At 39.3% G+C, this 15,765-nt stretch overlaps 1 protein-coding gene across 2 annotated transcripts in view; it reads right to left on the reverse strand.

The window, feature by feature from the left end:
* The window catches only part of LANCL1 (LanC like glutathione S-transferase 1), a 34,495-nt gene that overhangs the window by 14,355 nt on the left and 4,375 nt on the right, over window positions 1–15,765 (reverse strand). For both annotated transcript variants that reach the window (XM_089477877.1, XM_089477876.1), the window contains exons 2-3: window positions 13,054–13,144; window positions 4,427–4,544 (exon numbers count right to left, since the gene is read on the reverse strand). In XM_089477877.1, coding sequence (XP_089334003.1) covers window positions 4,427–4,544; window positions 13,054–13,134 — 199 coding nt within the window. In that variant the 5' untranslated portion in view covers window positions 13,135–13,144. The remainder of the gene's footprint in view (window positions 1–4,426; window positions 4,545–13,053; window positions 13,145–15,765) is intronic.

Genomic DNA, 15,765 nt, shown 5'->3' on the forward strand with positions numbered 1-15,765 from the left:
GCTCCATACAAGTCTACAAGCATGCATCTTGGGTTTTCTAAGAATATAAGAATAAAGATTAGGGATGTGGATTGGGACACAGAGGAAAATGGGGAGAAAGGAGATGTGTAAAGGCAGGGGAATAGAAAGAGGGACCCACAGAAAAGACTGAAAATGTTCACACACCTAATAAATGAAGTTGGTACACTGCCCAGAAACTCTGGTTAGCAGGTTTTAACCGTGTAATAACTAATGCCTTGCATAACATCCATAAAGTTATTCAGCCTCCAGCAGCGCATAAGGTATTGTGCTTGACTTTTCTTAAGAGAACAGTGTGTTTCCTTTCCCAGGTTGCTTGTTTGTTGTTGTTTTTTGTATGGGAATATATGCATAGACATTTTGGTTATTTGTTATACATGTGCACAGTGATATTGTCCAGCTAATTTTTGGGCTTTCCTGTTTTAAAACTGAACCTTGCACATAAAAATGAAATAAATAATATATTCACCTCAATTTTCTCCTGTTTTCAGAGTCAGCAGCTGAAACCTTTTGGGCTTTTCTTTGAAAAGCACAAAGGCTAAAAACTCTATTTTAAAACGAAGGCTCAGATTTTATGATTCTACAGATGGCACTGCAAGCTGCACAAGAGTCAGTCAATCGTGACTACAGTCAAACTTTGTGAATTTTAATTGTGCCTGATTTAGTTGATAAGACATTACATACTGCCTTAGCAGTCCCAATAATTATGTTTAGGGACTTGATTTTTTCTATCCTATGTATTTAAACACCCTTGTTCTCTTGTTTTGGCATAGATCTATGCAGCATGCACACAAAAAGAACTACGTTGGATTTTCCCCACAGTAATAGCGTCAAAAGAGGACTTACCCAAATGTGCCTCTGCCCCCTTTGAGCAGAAGCTTACTAACTGGTTTAAGTCAAAAGTAGCATATATAAAAGGAGGTACAGTACACAATAATTTAGTGAAACACAGCAAGTTCCAGCTTTAATTTAATATTTTGCCAAGAGAAAAGAGCAACAGATAAAAATCACCACTTAATACAAGACACCAAGCATATCATTTAAGGTGCACTGCAAATAGGATTTGCAACCTTTGATCTTATTTTGGCAGCAAACCATGCAGAAGAAACAATTTTGTATGTAAATATTTGGGGTTTTGGGGTTTTTTTCAGGCTATGAAGCTGTGTTTTAGAAGAGTTTATTCCTGATGTTTCATATTTGGGTTTCTTCCCTAAAGTAAATCTTCAGTTTGCTGCTTTATATACAAAAAGTCATCTAGTCTAATAATTCCTGATCTTTGAAGAAAGCTATGATAATACAAGGTAATACAGCTTGTTTTACTGCAGCCAACAAAAAGAAAGGATCAGACATGGATCTTTTTACAACTACCTTCTTAGAGTCAGCATAGTTTGAGGCCTTAGATGTTTCAAGCATCTTAATTAAAAGAAAGATATGAGAGCAGATGTTCTTAGTAGACTACAGCTCAGTTCTTACAAGAGCCTCTTATCTTTCTTCTCTGGGACTAAAAGAAACTTGAGAAAGGGGAAGAGTGAAGGAAATTAGCGCCAAAGAAAAGAGGTAACAGAGAAACAGATGACTAAAGAAAACCAGGCCTTCCTGAAAAAAGGAAAGCAGATACAATTTTGGTCCTAGTTTTTCTTGGGTTTTTTTATTCTCAACAGCAATCTTAACTGGTGCGTGTCATGTGTATTTCTGCAACACACAGCTTAAACACATAGCTTCCTCCTTTACTGGTTAAGATCCTAAGGAGGGTGGACAGACTCAGTAAGCCAAAAGCCAAGGCTACTATCATTGGTTCTTCTTAGTGACAGATTCTCCCTTCAGCTAAGACCTGAACACTTAACAAGAAGGTAACAGGACTTTTCCAGCATGCAGGACACAACAAGACTGAGAAGCTAACAGACGCAGAAGTTGGTACTGCTTTACACCTCCATCATCAGAGTGTGGGAGAAGATACTTGCAAATGGTGAGGCATGCCTATCTGCACAAAGGATGGTAATATGAATCTTCTGTAGTTATGGCTGACAGCATGTGAGGACAAGGCACCCAAATGCCTGGTGCTGACAACAGTGCAAGTATAATGAAAGACTAAGCCAGAAGAAAACACACTTCCAAAACTCAACACCAGCAGACACCAAAACTTTACTATGATCCTTCAGCCTTGTAATGGAATTGCGAGGGAAAGAGCTGTGACCATTCCTTCCCAATTTCTCTTATTAGCTGCCACATGAGTGGCAATTGATTTCAGATTGCCAGGAGATTATCTACATGAGGAGATGCTCAACAAGCCTTTCCTGCAGAAGCAATTAAGATGGAATGCTGTTGCATTGGCCCGATTAATTTCTTCTAACCTGAAACACACTGAATAAATTAAGCAAGCTAGGATATAGAGGGGAGGGGAGGGGAGAAGGAGGCAAGTCCTGTAATAGCCGCACATCCCATTTCTCTGGCTGTGACCCAAAGAAATCCTTCAGGGACTTAGTCTCATTTTCCAGTCATGTAAGACAAGCTTGTAAAACCTGGAACTGATAAGGAAAGAATAAAAAAAAGGCAACATTTAGACACATTTCTGCCCCACATAAATAGGTTGAGGTTGAATTCTAGTTCTGCTAGGCAAACAATACCCTTACAGGAGATGCAACAGGTGTAGCAATCATTCTACGGGCTTTTTTCTAAATAAATAAATAAATAAATAAAATAACGAAGACCTATTCCATTCTAAAAATTCTGCCTTCAGAATTAGCTCTATACATAGGTACGTTTTGTTAACTTTGCACAGACTCCTCGAATTCATTTCACCCTATGATGTTTTAGAGGCCAGGTCTGTCTAATTTAAATTCCTTTTGACTGATTTAAAGAAAAAAGGATGACCAGCTAATTAAGAGACAGATGTTTAAAAATGATTTCAAATAGAAGGACTAACAATATTTTCATCCATATAAATTTATTTATGAGGTTTTAGCTAACTGTCTACAATTTAGAAAGAACTCCCTGTCGGTAAGTTTGACAGTGGAACACACTTCCACAGAGAGTGGTGGAGACTCCTTCCTTGGAGGTCTTTAAATAGAGGCTGGATGTCCATCTGTCACAGGGCGTGCTTTGACTGTGTATTACTGTATGGCAGGGGACTGGATGGCACTTGTGGTTTCTTCCAATTCTATGATTCTATGAAAATGGAGATAAGAATATCTTATGTTTTTAGGCCAGAGACAATCTATTTGTTATGTTCATGTTCAGCACAAGGAATTTTGTTGCCTATAGCAAAGAGCAAAAGTGTAACCCCATTCCGTGTACAAAAGTTGACTAGACTGGCCAAGACAATTCTTGGTAGTTTTGTTTCTCTCAAGTAGAACATATAACAGAATTCAACCCATATCTGTTTTAAATGCACCAAGGAAATCTACTTTCTGGAGGACAAGTGCTGTGCACTCTGAGCAAAGCCAAGCAGCATTTCTGAGCAGGTACATCTGTAAAATGAGGAAATCCTGCCCAAGATTTATAATGATATTCTACAGTACCTTTTAGAAGCTCAATACAACTTACTATTCCTGGGAACCTGGTGAAGCATAGAATATAAATCCTTTAATAAAATACATGGAGTCTTCCAGAGCAATGCCTGTCCAGGCATCAATGAGACCAAGAACATAACAAGACCCTGTGTCCTCTAACCATTACCTAGATCAAGGATGGCGAATGTGTGACTCTCTGGCAGTTGTTGGATTGCAACTCTCCTCTGCCCAATATTAAAGGATGGTATTGTTGTTGTTTTTGTTGTTAACTGACCTCAAGTTGATCTTGACCATGGCAATCCTGTGGGTGAGACATCTCCAAGATTCCCTGTCTTTTACTGCTCTGCTTACTTCCTGCAAACTCATACCTGTGACCTCCCTAATAGAGTCCATCCATCTAGCATGTGGCCTTCCTTTGGCTCTACTTGCCTCCACTTTCCTAGCATTATTGTTTTTTCCAATGAGTCGTGCCTTCTCATGATGTGTTTGAAATACAACAGCCTCAGTTTTGCCATCTTGGCTTCCAAGAAGATTTCTAGCTTGATCTGCTCTAGGACCCATTTGTTTTTCTTTTTAGCTGCCCATGGTATCCTCAGCACTCTTCTCCAGCACCACATCTGAAATGATTTGATTTTCCTCCTTTCTTTACTGTCCAGCTCCGACATCTATACATGGTAATAGGGAAAACAATGGCTTGCACGATTCTGACTTTTGTGCTCAGTTATATATCTTTGCATTTTAGAATCTTTTCTAGTTCTTTCATAGAACTAGAGGATGATGCAGCCCAACAACATCTGGAGGACCACAAATTCCCCATCACCGATCTAGATCTTTGCATGTGGTTTAGCTGAATGGCAGATGTATTAAATTCACACATTTTTGCAGATCTGCTGTCCTACCTGCCCAGCCAGTGTAGCCAGTGCAATCCCTGGGGTCTGCAGATTTGAGCCCCCTTTCCATCTGTTGGAGAAGCTCTCTGATTTTGTTGTTCAGGTGCTGAGTGAACTGAGGAGTCAGCTGTGGGTGGCAATGGAAACACCGTTATTATGCTTCAGATGACAACACAGTGCAGAAAAAGAGCCTGGTATACTCTGCTTCAAAACATTCAGCACTTTTAGAAAAGCAAGTTGGGTGTCCTTCAGATATCTCAAGAAAACAAAGAGTTGCTTGCTCAGGAAGAAATAACTGAAAGGGGGGAAAGAAATCACAATTCCTAATCCTGATTACCCTTAGTCAGGGCTCGAACCATAATTGATTTAAGTGAATTTTTCTTTCAGTTAACTATGTTTATGAACCGGATTTTAAAATATTTAAGGCTGCATTCCCTCCCCCAAGGGTACCCTGGTTATCTATACCTTTATTTCCCCCAGGCTACAGCACTGCTGTTCTTTTCCCTGAGGGGACCTCAGAGGCTACTCAAATTTTCAGTGGTAGTTTCTGCTAGTTGGCTGCAGTTTGACAAAAAGGATGGAAATAGCACATTACGATGCTACTTGACAGCCCATGCTGACTCACCAGAAATGTACTGCAAGATAAATCTACTGCAAGACAGAGGCATAATGGGGCACACCTGTGTTTGCTCTAGTAAATGTGGAAAGCTTTAAGAGTGTGTGTGTGTGTAGCGTGTCCAAATTCTGGCAAGCATGGCCCAAGGGACAGGGGCCTGCCACTGTGAAAGCTAACTAATATGTTTAAGTATTTAGGAACATTTTTCTGGTCTTCATACTATAAGTGTTTACCCTAGCAAACACCGAAGCAAACCTGTGCTGCTGTGTAAGATAGTTTGAAAAATAGACTTATCACTCTACAGGGGTTTAAAAGAGTGGGAGCTTCATGCAGAAACTGAAAGGGACAAGAGGTACCCAAAAGCCTGTTAGAGAGCTGCACTTAACAGAAAAACATTTGCAAAATGTTTTGAGAGGCATGGGGCACTGCAGATGCTTGGCTTCCCATCAGTACTAACTTTTAATTTCAAGGAGCACAGCTGATGTGGAAATAGATTGTCTGGATGGTCTAAATGCACACACATACACACACACACACACACACACCTTCCCAAAATGGAGAAAAGTCAAGCAAAAACCCACATCACATGCAGATGCCACAGCATGAAAGGCACCCTATGATCTGTATTAAAATCCACCTACCAGTTTGGGGATGCAGAGTTTGGCTGCTTTAACTTTCATGATTCCATCCTATGGAATCTTAGGATTTGTAGTTTGTTGTAGCACTAGAGCTCTCTGACAGAGAAGGCTGAATATCTTACAAAACTACAAATCCTAGAGTTCCACAGCAGTGAGCCATGACAGTTAAAGTTGTATCAAACTGCATTATTTCTGCAGTGTAGATGCAGACCTTGTCTAATTTAATAAGGAGACGCTGGAATTGAGCTGTTGATTAGACTACCAGGCCAAATCAATTGGATTCCTCAAGTCTTTATACAATGTCCCCAAGATCTGTTGTTGCTAGGTGCCTTCCAGCTGACTCCTATTCATGGTAACCATATCATAGGGTTTTCTTGTAAAGATTTATTCAGATGACCTCTTAAGACTGAGAGAGTGTGACTTGCCCAAGGGTTACCCAGTGGGATTCCATGGTTGAGTGGGATTTGAATTTGAATCCTGGTCTCCACATGTCCTAGTCCGACACTCAAACCACTATACCACACTGGCTCATCCCCAAGATGCCATCTTTCAAACTCAGGGCCATGTTTCAAATCACTATGATGTCCTGTACAGCTAAAACCATAATCTAATACAGTGATTATTAATTTAAAAAGTGTTTGGCAACAGCATATGATAAGTGTATTACCATCTATAAACTGTTGTTGTGTGCCTTTGAGCCATTTCTGACTTATGGCGACCCTAAAATGAAGTTATCATGGGGTTTTCTTAGCAAGATTTCTTCAGATGAGGGTTGCCATTGCCTTCCTTTGAGGCTGAGAGCATGTGACTTGCCCAGGGTCACCCAGTGGGTTTTATGGCCATCCTGGCAATCAAACCCTGGTCTCCAGAGTCACAGTCCAACACTCAAACCACTACACCACTCAGACTCTTTTGCTATTTAAACATACCATGGAACTTGGCTCCGATTTGCCTTTTACACTTTGCTTGAGCTCCCACATGGCATTTTGGGGAGTGGATGAAACCCTTTGTGCATATTGGAGACCATACTTTTTACATAATATGCAAGCAAAGTCAAGCTCTTTCAATATTATCTTGGAGAGCACTGGAGTCATTGGAGAGGCAGCACTGACTTGGGAAGACATCTTTTGGAGAGGGCCTCCTTGGTGGCTGCTCCTGGGGTATGAAACTCCCTCCCACTTCAGGCTTGGCTGGGCCCCTCTCTGCACTCCTTCTGCCAACACACAAATATCTTTTTGTTTATGCATGCTTTTTAGCTCTTAACTGTTTCCTGTGGAAGAATCTTTTAATGGAGGATTGATGAGTTGTAGACTTGCATCCATTGTTATCTTTCTAACACTTTTAAATTGTTTTAAATCAGTTCTGTTTTCCCCCCAGAGAGTTGTTTGTTTCCCAGGATAGTTTGTAATTAAAAAAATATTATGACTGGTTTTAGTTTTATTTTCTTTTAACTTATATTAGGCTAACATATGGTCCCACACCAAAAGAAAGGTAAGAGAGAATAAATAAATAATAAATCAGATTTAAAGTCGTGCCACTTTATTTAGGATTTCTGATAGTACTGGAGCGCATAAACAGAACACATTGCAGTAGTAGCTTCCACATTAGTAATACTGGAATAATACTTTGAAAAACTTAGTTGCTAAGTACTAAGCTAGATATAACTGGGACAGCGACATTTTTCTATTTTCCTTCGTCGCTTTTACATTGTGCATTATATATCACTTGGGTGGGAGTGGAAATGGGAATCCTACTTTTGATAAAAGGTATTTGGTGGAAGGGGGACTAAACCTGTCCCAACTTTGATTGATGTATTACTCCACCCCTTCATCATCCAGCTTTCTTTCTGGAATGGACCTGGCCTGGAGAAAAGTGCAGCAGAATGGCTTACAACAGTTCTACTTCCTTCAGTACACATATTTTGAGTGCTCCTTTATTTCGGCAGACATGTCTCAGCCTATCTCATTTGGCCCTTATGTGTTATATAAGAAGAACTTTATGTGTTTTGGGAAACACTGTGAAAAGGAGTGTGCATGGGTTTCCACACTGTGATTACTACAGAAACAATGACACTCTCCTTTGCATCCCAGTTTCTTATCTCCTGCACTTAATCCTATTGCCTGAGATTAGGCTATGTAACCATTTCATTTTACTTTACTTTCGAATAAAGTGGGTATTAATCAAGAGTTTGCCATGGTTTCGCCAGTTTATTACTTAAACCACTACGTTGTTTATTCCCCTATAGACACATTTAAATTGCTCTACAAAAAACAAACAAGTATGGCAATGAAGCTCATCAGCAGGAAATAAATTAATTTGCATGCTGGGGTAAGATGCTTTCAGACCATTCCATCCCAATGGCGTCATCCTCTCAGCTGCACCCTACTTAGGTAGCTCTGCAACCTGCTGGAGCAGACTACATACAAACTGTCAAAGCTGAGACTTTAAATTGGTACCTGTTACATATATTGCTAAGAGTTGATGGATTGGACCATCCTTGTAGTTGTTGCCTACCCTTCCAAAAATCTTTGGAGAATCCTCTGAGCTCCAGAGGTTCAATCTCTCTGAGAGCACATGGCCTCATCATTTTCTGTGTGTGTGTGTGTGTGTGTGTGTGTGTGTGTAGTGTACCTTCAAATCATTTTGGACTTGATCCTTAGACGAACCTATCACAGGGTTTTCTTGGGAGGTTTCTTCAGAGGGGGTTTCCCATTGCCATCCTCTGAGGCTGAGAGAGTGTAACTTGTCCAAGGTCACCCAGTAGGTTTTCATGGGCAACCTATTAGGAGGCACTGTTGTAGGAGAAAGCATGCATGTCATGTGTGAAAGTATGTTTGAATCTGACTTATATTAGGGATCAGATGCACTAATACTGTAAGGACACTTATGCTCAGCTAGAACAGATTTCCCATTCAACTCTAGTCTGCAAAATAAGAACTGCCCAAACCTAAGGGCTTCTTCTGCATCCACTTTCAGTGTCTGTTATATGTCAAGACACAGGATTCCTGGTCATTGATCCAACAACAATATGCCCAATGTGCAATGACCATTGGTCAAAAGCAATAAAATTTGATTTGATTTGAATATGCCCAATGAAAGTATTTCTCTATGGCTTTGGAATATGCGACGTCAAAATATGCCATTCCGCATAAAGAATATGCCACTCTGAATAAAGGCAATACAGTGCTGTCAAGCTGCATATGAGCGTACATGTGTGGGATTCATAAAGACTTAGCATGGCTATTTTTATAAATATTCACCGAGCCAAAAAGACATAAAATTATCTTAGGGGGAAAAATTGATGAGTGATACTGAACGCGTCTTGCCCTAGGGAAGATCCTAGCTTTCCTGGGTGTGTTTTTACACCACACCTTTCTCCAAAGAGAAAGGTGTGGCATAAAAGAAAGTGAAAGGTGTGGCATAAAAAACAAACCTCAGTTCTTTTCATCTTAGCTTTTTAGTCATTACTGTACACCTAAGATTCAAAAGTGAATAGTCCTTATGCTCAGATGGGCCTGTGGGCACTTCAACGAGGAAATGCTACTTTCCCCTGTTTTTCCCTAGTCTCATCACATTTTTGTGTGTGCATCTATTGGCATGAGATGGGAAGGGAGAGAAAAGGCTATTTTTATTTCCATGCAGTCCTAGGGAGCTATGGACAGGAGGAGTTTTAAGCAAAACTTCTCAATCCTACAGGAAAGCCGGGTCTGTGGCACTGCTTCTCAGGACCCTTCCACACTTCTCAATTGTAGCCCTATGATTCCACTTTAACTGTCATGGCAACATCCTATGGAATATGAAGTCTGGTGGTGTTGATGATGGTGGTGGGGTCCAAAGGCCCTTCCCTTCACTGGCAAGACCAGGTTGTTACCATAAAGTAGAATCAGAGTGGTATAAGAGAGTAGTGTGGAAGGGACTGCAGTAGGCAAACCTATCTTTTCCCTCTTTCCTTTACTTTCCCTTTAAAGTAGAGCATGGCCTGTTACAGACTGCCAAAATAAAGCTGCTTTGGGTCTCTTTGGAGGTATGCTATTTAAATGATGCATGCATCCTAAGAATCTGGAAGCTGCACCAAAGCTGCACTCTAGTGCTTAGGAATGGAGTGTGGCTTTGGCGCAACCTCCGGACTCTTAGGACCCATGCATCATTTAAATAGCATACCTCCAAAGAGACCCGAAGCAGCTTTATTTTGGTCGTCTGTAACAGGCCCATGCAACCAAAACACATGCAGAAATAATCCCATTTGAGACCGGTTTAATAGTCCTGGTTCAGTGCTAGAGAATCCCGGGAACTGTAGTTTATTGTGGCACCAGGGCTGTCTGGGAGAGAAAGCTAAATGTCTCACAAAACTACAGTTCCCAGAATGATTGAGCCAAGGCAGTTAAAGTGGTCTCGAACTGGATTATTTCTGCAGTGTGTTTTGGACCATAGAATTTCACTTCTCTCATCTAGCAGCTGAGCATTAGCTTCATTAACCAAAGAGGTCTTTGAGCTTAAGCCATGTATCTCACAATACTCCCTCGCCTCCTTCTACCTTGTGATGAATCCCATTTGGGGAGAAAGGTGGGATAAAAACTCTTAAATAAAATTTAAAAATAAATAAATTAAGAGTTTGAAAACTCTTTTCTGTCCATTTCTGAAGACACTGAGCATCCCCACTCTCTCTCCAAACGCAGATTGGGAGTTAAATGATGCTGGTGGTGGATAGAGATAGTCTCAGAAGGCAGGCAGATAGGCTTCCATTTCTAATATGAAGGAAACTGGGAAACCCATAGGGAAACCATATTTGCCCATAGAGAATCATTGGGGATACTTGCCCACAGAGATTCTTAGGAAAATACTTGACTATGGGGAAACATAGGGGAATACCTGGCCATAGAGATACACAGGAGAATACTTGGCCATAGGGAATAATAGAATACTTGCCCATAGAGATAACATATGGGAATACTTCACCATAGGGAAACATAGAGGAATACTTGCCCCTAGGCAATAATAGAATACTTGCCCATAGAAAATAACAGGAGAATGCTTGTCCATAAAGAATAATAGGGAATGCTTGCCCATAGAGAATAATAGTGCAGTGCTTGCCCATAGAGAATAATAGGGCAATGCTTGCCCATAGAGAATAATAGGGCAATGCTTGCCCATAGAGAATAATAGGGCAATGCTTGCCCATAGAGAATAATAGGGCAATGCTTGCCCATAGAGGATAATAGGGCAATGCTTGCCCATAGAGAATAATAGGGCAATGCTTGCCCATAGAGAATAATAGGGCAATGCTTGCCCATAGAGAATAATAGGGCAATGCTTGCCCATAGAGAATAATAGGGCAATGCTTGCCCATAGAGGATAATAGGGCAGTGCTTCCCCATAAAGAATAATAGGGCAATGCTTGCCCATAGAGAATAATAGTGCAGTGCTTCCCCATAGAGAATAATAGGGCAATGCTTGCCCATAGAGAATAATAGGGCAATGCTTGCCCATGGAGATACATGGGGGAATACTTGCCCATAGGGAAACATAGGGAAATATTTGGGCAAGTATTCTGTAATGTTTCCCTATAGGCAAATGTTCTCCAATGATTCTCTACTGGCAAGTATGTTTTCTCTGTGGGCAAGTCCTGTCATACGTTTTAGAATCTCCTCCTTAAAAACACAAAACCCAGGCTGGACATCCTTAGGGGCCTGTTTGCATAGATATCTCTCCACAGCATCCCAACACCAGCAATACCTTGACAAAATACAGGCCTGTGACTAACATCATCATGTTTTTATTTCTATTTTTTAATCCTGCATGCTTCTTTATAAACCCCTTTGCCTGATGCAGAAGCCTTTGAAAGCTTGCCACATTTATTCTGTGCATTCTTAGCTGTCCCAGGTATGACTATCTTGTGGATTTGGGGTGTTACCGTACTTTGATATAAGCCTTGGTAGAGAGACAATGTGGTGTAGTGGCTTGAGTGTTGGACTATGACTCCGGAGACCTGGGTTCGAATCTTGGCTCGGCCATGGAAACTCACTGGGCGGCCTTGGGCAAGCCACACTCTCTCAGCCTCGGAGGATGGCCATGGCGAACCTACTCTAAATGAGCCAAGGAAACCCCATGATAGGTTCACCTTAGGGTTGCCATAAATTGGAAGTGTCTTGAAGGAACACAACAACAACAACAACAACAACAACAGTAAACCTTGGATTATGAGCTTGGGTTTGAATCCTGGCTCAGCCATGAAACTTATGGGGTGACTACGGGCAAGTCACACACTCTCAGCCTCAGGATAAGGCAATGGCAAACCTCCTTTAAACCAGGATGAAACCTCCTCACCTGTCCTCCATTTCAGCCTTCTGTCCAGGAGGGATTCCAAAATGTCCTCCATTACATTTATATGGATGTGTTGTGGGTTTTTTTTTAAATTAAACCTTTTCTTTTGTAATGCCCTCCATTTTTCTTGACTATCATACATTTTGTGGTACCTGGTCTCCCTCTGTCTTTCAAACAGCCTGTCTATAACTCTGGGGACCCTGGGTTCGAATCCTGGCTCAGCCATAGAAACCCAGTGGGGTAAAGCTTGGCGTAGTGGTTTGCATGTTGGACTATGACTCTGGAGACCAGGGTTCAAATCCCTGCTCAGCCATGGAAAAGCCATTGGGTGACTTTGGGTAAGTCACACTCTCTCAGCCTCAGAGGGAGACAATGGCAAACCCCCTCTGAACAAATATTGCCAGGATAGGTTTACCTTAGTGTCGCCTAAATAACTGGAAGGCAGACGACAAACAAAACATGGCCAACACACAACAAACAACTAACAGCAAAACATGGCCAACACACAACACACAAACAAACATGGCCAACACACAACACACAAACAAACATGGCCAACACACAACACACAAACAAGCATGGCCAACACACAACACACAAACAAACATGGCCAACACACAACACACAAACAAGCATGGCCAACACACAACACACAAACAAACATGGCCAACACACAACACACAAACAAGCATGGCCAACACACAACACACAAACAAACATGGCCAACACACAACACACAAACAAGCATGGCCAACACACAACACACAAACAAGCATGGCCAACACACAACACACAAACAAGCATGGCCAACACACAACACACAAACAAGCATGGCCAACACACAACAAAACATGGGCAACACAGCTGTCCCCTGTGACAACCTGCCATGTTTGGAAACACTTCTGCATTTAGACAGATTACTTATTTCATTTCATTTGTAGGCCGCCTTTCTCCCAAGGCGGGACCCAAGGCGGCTTACAGATAGAAACAAGGCACTCAGAGAGTGGGAGGCTGGGCATTATAATGGAAGCCTTTACTGGGGGCCACTCATCACCACTCACCCTCCCGGCGGCGTCGAAGTATCCCGTGGCCAAGGACTTGTCATAGTCGGCGAAGGGGTTCGGGAAGGCCCGCTGGGCCATGGTGGCCAACCTGTCCGGGAAGAAAAGCCGGGGAGGAGGAGAATTAAAGGCCGCCGGGGAGGAAGCCCAGCCTGGAAAGAAGAGGCCACCCTCGACTCCTTCTCCTCCCGCTAGGTAGCAAAGGCCCAAACGCAGCCCGCCGTATCGCGTCCCGAAGAGACAAAGAGCCGTTTACTATGAAAGACTAGATACACTCGCGTCGTTGTAGCTCTATGGGCTCAACGTAGAGATAAGAAAGGGAAGAGATTGTTTGGAACGCAACGCCCGTCCATAGAGAGAGAGAGAGGAGGAGTGGCCCTTCTCCGCCCCTTTCCTTCCTACCACCTCAACCAATCCCTGCCTCGCCTCTCTCTCTTGGCACCGCCCCCTCGGCGCCTTAAAGGCACAGGCAGCGTTTGGACTTTTGCACAGCTATACGCACCTTTTGTGGGCGGCTGGGAAGCGATGATGATGATGATGATGATGATGATGATGATGATGATGATGATGATGATGATGATGATGATGATGGTGTGTTTTATATTATTATTATTATTATTATATACACTACATAATATATTTTATATGATACAATATGTATATAATAAATGATAATAATGTTAATAAATTAATAAAATAATAAATATTGCTATATGAAATAATAATAATATCTATAAAAATAAATATATAATATATATCTATAATATTATATAATATAATATAGGTAAGTAATAAATGATAATATTAATAAAATAATAAAAATAAATATTGTTATATGAAATAATAGTATCTATAATACTAAATATTATAGATATATATAAAATATATAATATATTTTGAATAATATGTGTATAATAAATGATAATAATCTCTATAAAAATATTATTTTATATATAATATATAATATATTTATATGATATATGTGTATAATAAATGATAATAATATTAATAAAATAATAAGGTAATAAATAATTATAATAATAATAATGTTTATTTATATACGGCTTTTACAAATATTGTTATATAAAAGAGTAATATCTACAATAATAAATATTATTTTGTTATTATTTTATATAATAATAAAATCTATAATAATAAATAAGCACCTTTTGTTGGCAGCTGGGAAGCGATGATGATGATGATGATAGTGTGTTTTACATTATTATTATTATTATTATTATTATATACACTACATAATATATTTTATATAATACAATATGTGTATAATAAAAGATAATAATATTAATAAATTAATAAAATAATAAATATTGCTATATGAAATAATAATATCTATGATAAATAATAACAATATATATAATAAAAATATAACAATAAATGTTATCTATAGTAATATTATTTTATTTTATTTTGTTTATATAATATATGATATATTTTTATATGTGTGTATAATAAATAATAATATTAATAAAATAATAAAATGATTAAAATTTGAAATAATAATACTATCTATAATAATTATTATTTTGTTATTATTTTATATATACACTATATAATATATTTTATATAATAAATCTGTATAACAAATGATAATAATAATAAAATAATAAATATTGTTATACTGTAGTAATACCTATAATAATAACTATTTTTATTATATATATATATAGCATATATAATATAGAATGCATAATATAAGATGATAAAATTAATAAATTAATAAATATTATTATAGAAAAGAACAATATCTATAATAATAAATATTATTATCATTATTATATTTTATATAATAATATTTATTATTATCATTATATATTTTATATAATAATATTTATTATTGTTACATTATTATATTATATTATATAAACATTATATTATATTATTATAATTAGGCCCTGCAAGCCCAGGCCCATGGCCTCCCTGACTGAGTCTATCCATTTGGCTTTTGGTCTTCCTCTCTTTCTGCTGCCCTCTATCTTTCCAAGCATTATTGGCCTGTTACAGACTGCCAAAATTAAGTTGCTTCGGGTCTCTTTGGAGGTATGCTGTTTAAATGATGCATGGGTCCTAAGAGTCCGGAGGTCGTACCAAAGCCACACTCCATTCCTAAGCACTGGAGGGCAGCTTTGGTGCAGCTTCCGGATTCTTAGGAGGCATGCATCATTTAAACAGCATACCTCCAAAGAGACCCAAAGCAGCTTTATTTTGGCAGTCTGTAACAGGCCATTGTCTTTTCTAATGAGTCATGCCTTCTCATGATATGACCAAAGCATGTATAATATATAAAATATAACAACAACAACAACATATAATAATAACATATAATATCATTATAATACAATAAATATCATTTATTATTATCTATTATATTATTTATTAAAGTTAGATAATAGCTTGTTCAAACATCGATCAGGAAGGAGGCTGCAGTCAAGAGATAAGAAGGAGACTAGGAATGGGAAGGGCTGCCATGAAAGAACTTGACAAGATCCTAAAGATATACAACTGAGCACTGGGGTTAGAATCGTCCAAGCCATTGCATTGTCCATCACTATGTACAGATGTCAGAGCTGGACAGTGAAGAAAGAAGATATGGAAAAAAAATCATCTGAGCTGTGGTGCTGGAGAAAGGTGCTGAGGATACCATGAACAGTACAAAACACAAAGAAGTGAGTCCTAGATCAGATCATGACTGAG

This window comes from Sceloporus occidentalis, unplaced genomic scaffold (assembly GCF_023333645.1).
Source record: "Sceloporus occidentalis isolate IW3139 unplaced genomic scaffold, rSceOcc1.0.p SCAF_12, whole genome shotgun sequence".
In the NCBI taxonomy this organism is placed as follows: domain Eukaryota; kingdom Metazoa; phylum Chordata; class Lepidosauria; order Squamata; family Phrynosomatidae; genus Sceloporus; species Sceloporus occidentalis.